The sequence below is a fragment of the Lytechinus pictus genome, chromosome 8 (genome assembly GCF_037042905.1).
Source record: "Lytechinus pictus isolate F3 Inbred chromosome 8, Lp3.0, whole genome shotgun sequence".
Classification (NCBI taxonomy): Eukaryota; Metazoa; Echinodermata; class Echinoidea; order Temnopleuroida; family Toxopneustidae; genus Lytechinus; species Lytechinus pictus.
Window position 1 is genome coordinate 29,065,623 of NC_087252.1, and position 9,783 is coordinate 29,075,405.

At 38.5% G+C, this 9,783-nt stretch overlaps 1 protein-coding gene across 1 annotated transcript; it reads left to right on the forward strand.

Annotated features, from left to right (window-relative positions):
- Nucleotides 1-1,384: 1,384 nt before the first annotated feature.
- On the forward strand, nt 1,385-8,497 carry LOC135155138 (uncharacterized). Its single transcript, XM_064103903.1, has 2 exons — nt 1,385-1,550; nt 6,258-8,497. Exon 2 carries the CDS (start codon nt 6,279-6,281, stop codon nt 7,461-7,463), a length of 1,185 nt encoding a protein of 394 aa, XP_063959973.1. The 5' UTR covers nt 1,385-1,550; nt 6,258-6,278; the 3' UTR covers nt 7,464-8,497.
- Nucleotides 8,498-9,783: the final 1,286 nt, after the last annotated feature.

The following is a 9,783-nucleotide window of genomic DNA, read 5'->3' on the forward strand; positions in this document are numbered from 1 at the left end:
ATAAAAGTGATAAAAAGCCTTTTATATAATTAAAGTCCAAGGCCATATCTGCATTAAATGTAATTTAATGGCTGTTATTCTAGTTTTCTATTTATTTTTTTAAGTTGAATTTCATCCTGGGGTCTTTCTTAAAGACTACATGTACATGTCCTTGGTTGGGTAAAGTTCATATTGAAACAGCCGGGGCTTGGTATTGATTCATATGTATCTCTCTTTCTAATATACTGTCTCTCTCTCTCTGTCTTTTGTGTGTCACTCTGTCTCTGCTGTTCATGTTGGCCCCTTGCCCCCCCCCCCCCTTGGTCTTGGAATGCTATCCCGCTTTCAATAAGAAATGCTTCCAGTGTTCTTGGCTTCAAATATTCCCTTAAGACATACCTTTTTCCTCAATAATTAATTTCCCTTTTTATCTTGAATATTGTAGTAATTATCGCAAATGTAAAATTATTATTCATACATTGTACACGCTATGTTAATTACTTTTTGTTTATAGCGCCTCTAAATATCCATTATTATTATTATTATTATTGGTCTTCTCTCTAGTCTCTCTTACCCTTTCTCATATCTCAAAAGATACATTATCCCATCTTTAATATTCATCACACTCTTCAAATTAAAACCTCAACTGCTCCCAACAGCACCTGCACCTGCATTGCACCAACTAGATCAATGTCGAAACACATGTTTCGACATGTACCTTTTACACATGTACCTTTTACAAGGCTGCCATCATTATCAAGCCTAATCGCTCACGATTAATTATGTTAAATGAACCATATATATTATGTTATTTAACTTAATCGCTTATGTTACGACCACAGTATTGTTAATTTGTTATATTACCTGAGTCTGTATATGTTGTTTATCTCGGATGTGAATGCAGAAATAAATTAAAATCAAATCAAACAGCCAGGGCTTGGTATTGATTTATACTTCATACACTTCTCTCTTTCTCACACTCTCTCTCCCCCCTTTATCTCTCCATCTCTATCTCTGTCTTTCTGTGTACTACTCTGTCTCTGATGCTCATGTTGGTCTCTACCTCCTTTTCTCCCCTCTCTCTCCTCTATCACCCCCCCCCTCTCTCTCTTTCTTACCCTATATCAAACTTTTGTTCTACATACATGATACTATGTACTAACTTCTTTGCTCCTCTCTCTTTCCCCCTCTAACACAGACCCTATCTCTCTCTCTCTCTTTCTCTTTTTCTCTCACTCTTTTCCTCTCTCTCCTCGGCATATTAAAAATGGAACTGCTCAACCATATCTCTATCAACACAACCCTCACAAAGTTATAATAACAGACAAACACACAATGCCTGTCTGCAAAATCCCTCACATTTTGTTGAAACCTTTGTCAAAGGCAATGCCATCTATAAATTTACTAACTGATCGCGGGCTAGACAAAGGTAGAATGGATTGCCATTTTTATTTTCTCTGATTGAAATGTTGTTATTAGAGATCACTTACATGTCGATTTCACAGTACAAATAGTGAAACAGGGAAGTTGAACAATTACACAATAACTTCTTGGACTTCTCTACGATAGTGGTAAGTTTAAATTTTTCTATTCATTTGTTAGAAATTCGAACAGTTCTATTGCATGACATAATTCAATTTTAACCATGTGTTTTGATCTCACAACCCCCCCCCAAAAAAAAAAAAATTTTATTGAAATAATTTACTTTTCAAACATGATTGCAGTTACCTGTAATACATTACATGTCCATGTATAATGCACATATTTTGGCAGAAAAGAGAGGCATTGTTATGAATCGTTGTCATTTGAATATTGAAAACATGTACAGTATGTAAATAGATCATGTGCTATATGAGCTCAATAGCACATTAATTTGCAACATGGTACATATACATGATATACATGTAAAGAAAATGTGACCCTTCACCCCAAAATGAACAATAGGTCACCCAAAATGAACTTTGAATTTCTATTGAGCTTGATAAAGCACACCAAAAATTAACAAGTGGAACGCCTCTGGCAGTCTCGCCTGCATTACGCAATTTAATATAGCAGCAGTGCTAACTTTGAAAACTACTATGAAATAATCATTCACAAAAACATCATTCATATAATGACATAATACCACGTTCATTGACCATAAATGACATTTGAAAGGAGACTTACATGTAAGACTGTCAACTACACCCATGTCCACATTTCATTCACTCTATCCATAAACTTTCAAAGTTATGATGGCACTTCAACAATTACCCCAACATGGCCTAAGTTTATTGACCTTAACTGACCTTTGACTTGGTTTTGTGACCTGAAACTCACAGGGGATGTTCAGTGATGCTTGATTACTCTTATATCCCAAGTTTTATGAACTAGATCCATAAACTTTCAGAGTTAGGATGGTAATTCAACAAATACCCCCAACATGGCCAAAGTTCATTGACCTTTAATGACCTTTGACCATGGTCATGTGACCTGAAACTCGTACAGGATGTTCAGTGATACTCGATTACTCTTATGTCCAAGTTTTATGAACTAGATCCATAAACTTTCAGAGTTAGGATGGTAATTTAACAAATACCCCCAACACGGCCAAAGTTCATTGACCCTAAATGACCTTTGACCTTGGTCATGTGACCTGAAACTCAGACAGGATGTTCACTAATACTTGATTAACCTTATGTCCAAGTTTCATGGACTAGATCCATAAATTTTCAAAGTTATGATAGTAATTCAACAAATACCCCCAACTTGACCAAAGTTCATTGACCCTAAATGACCTTTGACCTTGGTCACGTGACCTAAAACTCGAGCAGGATGTTCACTAATACTTGATTAACCTTATGCTTAAGTTTCATGAACTAGGTCAAACAAAAATCTAATCGCATGTACACATGTACATGTACAAGAAATGCAGTGAGACCTGAATAAAGAGAAATAAGGAGAAAACAAGGTTTGAAGTTTGGGGAACACTCAAGCATGAGATGTGCACACTTTGCAAAAATATTAAGAATTCTGGAAAAATTGGTGTTAAAAAATCCTGTATCTCATCTGTTTTTTTTCCTCGACTGTACAAGCTCTTCAAATTTTGACAGTATGAAGGAGAAGAGTTTCTCTTTAAGATATTAATATTTATAATTGTTTACCTTTTGAAGGCCAAATTATTGTTTGAGCAATTTACAGAGAACCTTCCCTGGCAACTTATTGTTGGTGTTGCTTTTTTTTTGGGTTAAGGAAGAGGAGAGCGAAAAATTGGTGTTAAAAAATCCTGGCAACATATTGTTGGTGTTGCTTTTTTTTTGGTTAAGGAAGAGGAGAGCGAAAAATTGGTGTTAAAAAATCCTGGCAACTTATTGTTGGTGTTGCTTTTTTTTGGTTAAGGAAGGGGAGAGCGAAAAATAATGATATCATCTAGAATAAACCATGTTTCAGAGATAAATACCTATGAAAAGGCAACTAGCTTTAGCTGGTGTCATCATCTTATCAATGCTATACCAGTTGTGGTAACGAGCTAAAAATGAGTTCAAACAAAATCCAATAAATTGACCACCCAAGTGTTCGCATAGCATACAGTGCCAATTGGCTCTGGGAAAAAAATGTGTAATTGCTGAGAAATGAGCAATATACAGGGATGCCACTAGGTGTCCTGCAAAAATACTGAAACTTATCGCGGGCCGGGATAGTGTCCAAGAAAATTTTTTTAGGGGGGGTCCACCTTTAATTTTGGGATGGACACATGTCACAGGTAAAAAATTGGACAAGCAAAAAAAAAAAAAAAAAAAAAAAAAAAAAAAAATTAGGAGGGGGGGGGGGTCCGCCCCCACCTCAAATTTAGGGGAGGGGGGGAGGACCAAGTGGTTTCTTACCTTGTTGTGATCGATGACTTTGAAGTCAATTAGGTTTGAAAAACTGACGGTAGTTAGTTGTGTGTTTCTCATAGAACGCTAGACCAACAGCTTCAGTCTCTGTATTTTGGTTGTTCAGCTGAACCGCGTTGGCTCCACTCACCAATACATAGACTGAAGAGTTGTTGGCCCGTACATAAAGACAATGTATCAGCTAACCCAGGGAGCTCCGGCACGCAAAGCGGGCCGGAGCTAGCTGATACGTAACCCAAGGAGCTCCGGCCCGCTTTTCGGGCCGGAGCTCCCTGGGTTCCGTATCAGCATGCAGCAGTAACGTTAGATCTAACATTCGGCGGAAACCCGATTTTCGGATCGTTTTTGGTACATAAAATGTCACATTATAATTACATCCAAACTTACGAGAAAATATATAAAATTCAGAAACATCGTACCTTAGACCGCAGTTACCGCTAATTCCTTTCAAATGATGATCAAAACTTAGTCATCCTCGATTCCTTCGTTGGTCATCGTAAGTTGCCATCTTGGATGACGTCATCATCTGTACAGACGTATTTACCAGTCGCTATTATACTGCGATTCGTGCCGCTGCTATGCGCTTGTCTATGTGCGTGCGTTTGGAACTTGTCGCTCGCATTGATTGGCCAGGATATCGATAATTCTAATCAGAAAGCCTTGATAAAAGCATAACTCAATGAACGTAGTAGGCAGTGCGCGCGTTTATAATTTATGTACTGTATAAAAGCAAATATCTCGGGGAAATATCTCTCACTCGGTCGATCGACATGCATCGCAATCGGGGGAAAAAAGGAGGACTTTCCGGTTTTTTTTAATACACAGAAAACAGGAAAAGTCGGAAATACGGAAATAAGACAGATAGCAGGAAAAAAGCCGGAATTCTGTAAAAATACGGAAAAGTGGCATCCCTGAATATATAAAGCACAGAATTTCTTAAACTGTCAGGTATTTTTCTAAGCAATCCCACATGCCTTTTTGTGTTAGTTATCATCAGAATTATCGGTTTTTAGCTAAGATTTCATGATTTTACAAAGATGCGTTGATTTCAATGTACCAGATCTATAATAATATACTAGTAATTAACCTTTATTTTAACAGCTTTCTCATGAAATAATTGTTTTGTACAATTACTTTCTGTTACCTTCAAATACAAAAATGTGGTTCTTAAAGCCTAAGTCATAAGTTACTTGGGTTCATATTCAGGCTTCACCCAGACATTAGACATTTGGTTTAATAAAAAGAAGGAAATATTCAATCATTGTTATTTCAATGTACAATACTTTGTACATGTATGACTAAAAAGTAATTCTTTACACAGTACATCACTCCAGTGCAAAGAGACTTCATTCATTTGTGCAATATAAACACCGAGCAGGGAAACAATTATACGGGGGCTTTGGGCGAGCCCTAGAAGATCCCCATTCATGGCAATGTTAAAAATTATCCAATGCTACAGAATCAGACCTGCCAACCTCTGGGAATGAAAAACTGTATTCTGTGATTAAAAAAACTGTATTTCCCCCCAAAAAAGTGTATTTCATAATAAAATGCTTGGCGCACTAGCTCATCGCGGCGCTCAAGCTACATGCAAGCTCAAATGCGCACTGCTCTTGCAGATGAAAAAAAAAAACATTAAAACATGTGTATATCTTCACCCTGGTTTGAACAAAATGATTGAAAAAAAACAAGTTACCTGAAATAACATTGATCTAATAACCATATTTGTGCACGTTTTATGAAATAGAGACATATATCGATTATTTTTCTCAATAAATTACGATTTAGTTATTTAAAAAAAAAAAAAAAAAATCTTTTTTTTTTTTTTTTTTTTTTAATACAAAAAACGTATTTTTCAAAGAAAAAACGTACTGCCATATTTTGGTTGCAAAAACGTACTAAATACGGCTAAAACGTACTGGTTGGCAGGTCTGCAGAATAAGCCAGTTCGTAGTTCCATTCTGCGCATGATCACAAGATTCTGCGCATGATCAGAAGAGTGTCTTTGGTACTAAAGTGACATGCTGGTTTGAATTGTGTTTTACACTACATCCACCAAAAAAACCCAACAATGCGTCCACTGTTGCTAATGCATTCGAGGTAGAAATGCAACAAATGTAATTGGTGTGCTATTCTAAAGTCATCTGGTCTATTCAATTTCTTCATCCTGCTACATGTATGTACATGTAAGGCATGCTTACATAATATCTTTCTTTGAAATCTGCCTATCATAATGAAAGAAATGAAAGGTCATTTGACCAAAATTGCCCATGAAGTAACTACGAACTGGTCTATTAGGCAGTAAGTTGTGAAAAGTAGCCCCACCCCCCTATTTATATTTTTATTTTTTGCCTAACACCAAGTATTATTATCATTATCAATGTTTACCAATTTTCCTGCTAGATTCTTTTCTGAGTGATAGTAATGGCTGAGGGAACTGACAATGATGCTATCCATGCCAATCTAATCTGTCCTCTCTGTCTCTCCACCTTTGAGAAAGCAACGCTTTTGACCTGTGGCCACACTTTCTGTCTCAAGTGCCTCATGGGTTACGACAAGGAACACCGAAACGTGAATCTCATGATCTGTCCACTATGTCGGGAGCAGACTCCACTTGGGGAGAATCGTGTACAGGGACTGCCGAAGAATGTCACGGTGAATGCGCTGGTAGATGACCTCCAAGCTCGGATGTCTTCAGAGAAGCGATTGTCGCAGGTTCAGGCAACAAATGAAGTACAGCCCCAAGCAGGACAGCATAAGCTGCCTGTGAAGGTGCCCGTCAGACCACCTAAGATTGTCAAGGATGTAGATCTTCCAGGTGGGGTAAGGGGAATGACCAGTTTGGCAGATGATTCTGTTGTTGTAGGGTACGGAAGTAGTTTCCCTGGAGCTGAAGTCATTAAGGTGTCAGGAGAACGAAGACCTTACTCCTTGATCAACGCTGGCTCCGTGCGAGACATTGTTATCCTAAACGATGGCAGAGCAGTTGCGTCACATGGATTTGAGGAAATCAAGGCCTACAATTCAGATGGTACAATGTGGGTGATTCCATTCATGCAACTGTCAAACAAAAAGAACCAGGGCGCTTTCTGCACACTGTACAAAGACAGCCAAGATTTCGTCTACGCTGCCAACGGCACCAACAAAGTCCAATACTTTAGAGTTCGTAGTAAAGGCATGACACATCATTCCAAAGTGATCAGCACTGGAAAATCAAATGTCGCGCAGATCTGCGTCACGCAATCGGAAGCGCTCGTCATGAAAGTGTCCAACGCAAAGCCACGGAGGCTGGCACTGTTCGACAAGGAAGGGAACATGGGAAGCACTGTAATCGCTAGAGATGACAGCGAAGTCCTATGTGCAACGGTAGACGCTCTGGACAGGGTGATCATCGGGTATTTTTCCCCGAGCCTCGGAACTCTGAGACTCTCGATCTGCACGCTCAAGGGACTGCATATCAAACACCAGCATTTCTTCAGCGAGCTCTACTTATCCCCTGCAAGACTGGTGTGGTGCTACATGGTATCCATCAGTCCAAATCTACTGGCATTTGCACATCTTGGCAACAAGCTGTACTTCATCAAAGTTCCTCCCATCCCCAACAAGTAGAAATTCTTGCTTTTACCTTATTGTACTAGACCTATTCATAGACCTCCATTTGGTTTTATACACTAGATATGTTATTTGCTGCAGAGCATAATCTGTAAACTTACATTTCAAATGTTATTTCATGCTATTAATTATGATTATGACTATATTATAGGATGGGGCTCCACGTCCCACTAGCAGTACTTACTATATTTCTGTGTCCTATCACCAATGAAGTTTATATGACAATTTACCTTGTATCAATGTATTTTGACATTTGGTAATAAATTGAGTTCAGTTAAGAAATTCATAGCATACATTGTAGATGCCAGGTAATACTCAATGATCTTCTGTCATTCGCACATCTTGGTAACAAGCTATACTTCATCAAAGTTCTCTCCATCCCCGACAAGGGGAAATTCATTGCAAGAATGCACAGAAATCCTTAACTCAGCATGTATCAGTATTGCTTGAATGTCTTCTTATGACAGCATGACATGAGGGTACCACAGGGGTCATTGCCAGGCATGCTTCTATTCATATATTCCAAAAAAAAAATTGCCTGTTCTTTTAAAATTTTGTTCATTTGTTGGCTGATACATGTATGTACACATGGGAATTATTGAAACAGATATTTCTCTATAGATTCAACTATTGCTCATTCCTGTTACACATAACCCTTCTCTTATAAAGAGTTCTAAAACTCAGCAAAATTGTCCATATTATTCAGAAGCAGTGAGAACACCTGAACCATATACCTGTACATGTACATGTATACGCACCTTGACAAAACAAATATCTAATGCTTTAACATGAAACATTGTTTAATTATCCCATATGCTCTGAAAATGTTGCCGCGCTTTCTTGCAAAGCTTTGTTAACCCTTGTTTGACGTCAAAATTAATCTGCTCTTCAAATTGGCAATAATCATTAATTTTTTTGTATTAATTTTCATACTTTGAAGAAAAAAATGTATATACTGTATAGATACATCAATAACATCAGTAAAAATGACTGATATAACATTATTTAAAAAAAAAGTTGCTAATTTGGAATTTGAAAATGATTTTGTTTGTTTATTTTGCATTGCCAAGAGTGTGGAATAATTGGTTTAAATTTATCAGCCTTAATTCAGGAATAATAATATAATATTCCGCATTTATATAGCGCTTAATACATGTACATCGGAACGACGTCTCTAAGTGCTTTACAGACATATTATTACCCCGGTCATCGGATCCTTGCATGCCCGCATACAATGTATGCACCTTCTCCACTCCCTGGGGAGCATTCCAACAAGAGTTCCAAGACTCAATTGCTAGGCATACTACATATAGGCTTTCACATCCTACCGGGTACCCATTTAACACCTGGGTGGAGAGTGGCAAAGTGTGGATTAACGCCTTGCCAAAGGACGCTAGGCCATGGTGGGATTCGAACACACGACCCTCTGATTACAAGGCGAGAGTCAGAACCGCTACACCACAACGCTGCCCAGGAATGGCAGGACATACAGCAGTGTATTAAAATGGTATCAATATTTCAGTATATTTTGCACTTTCTAAATGTTTCACACTTGTGTGATTCCTTGTAGACAAGGAAAACAAATACAGCGCCTCCTAAAGGCTTGGTCCCACTGCACTTATGGATGCCAATCGGATGTAAAAAAAAAAAAATAAATCTTTGCTGAAAAACGCTATGCATCCGTTGCGTACTCATTGCATACGTGTTACATATTATGCTCTATATCCATCCAGCATTCGTCCACTGTGATTTCGTTGTTCGCCAATTGTTTTCCATTTCTGGAGCGGATGAAAACGGATGGAGCCAGCCCGAAATTTTGCTTGTCAGCTGCATCCTTTATGCATACGTTTTGTGTCCGTTGGCCAGTAGGACCAGGCTTTAACCCTAAATAGACTGGGCTATTTCGACACAAGAAGACAGGAGGGGGGGCTGATTCAGCCCCCCCCCCCTTATGATCTTGCATTGGATTTGTACACAAATCCACGTTTTGAGCAAATTTGGGTCTGCATGCACTTACAAAATGTTGCGTAATTTCACAGGCATACTCGGGTGTTACAATTATGGTCTCAAAAGTTGCGCAAGACTTGAAAGTAAACAGTCAGCAAGTGACGCAGTAAAAAGAAATTGCGAGGCGGATTTATCGCGAAAAATGTCGAGCGGGGGCATCAGCCCCCCCCCCCCCCCCAGTCTTCTTAGGGTTAAGGGAGATGCTACGACTCAAATGTTTCAATTGTAGCATGGTACAAAACCAGGTGGGTGTTTCATAAAGCTATTTGTGAGTTAAGAGCGACTTTGAGAACGACTGGTGATAGATTCT

Excerpts from the sequence above, each read along its gene's own strand:
- LOC135155138 (XM_064103903.1), top strand. The coding sequence starts at position 6,279 with ATGGCTGAGGGAACTGACAATGATGCTATCCATGCCAATCTAATCTGT.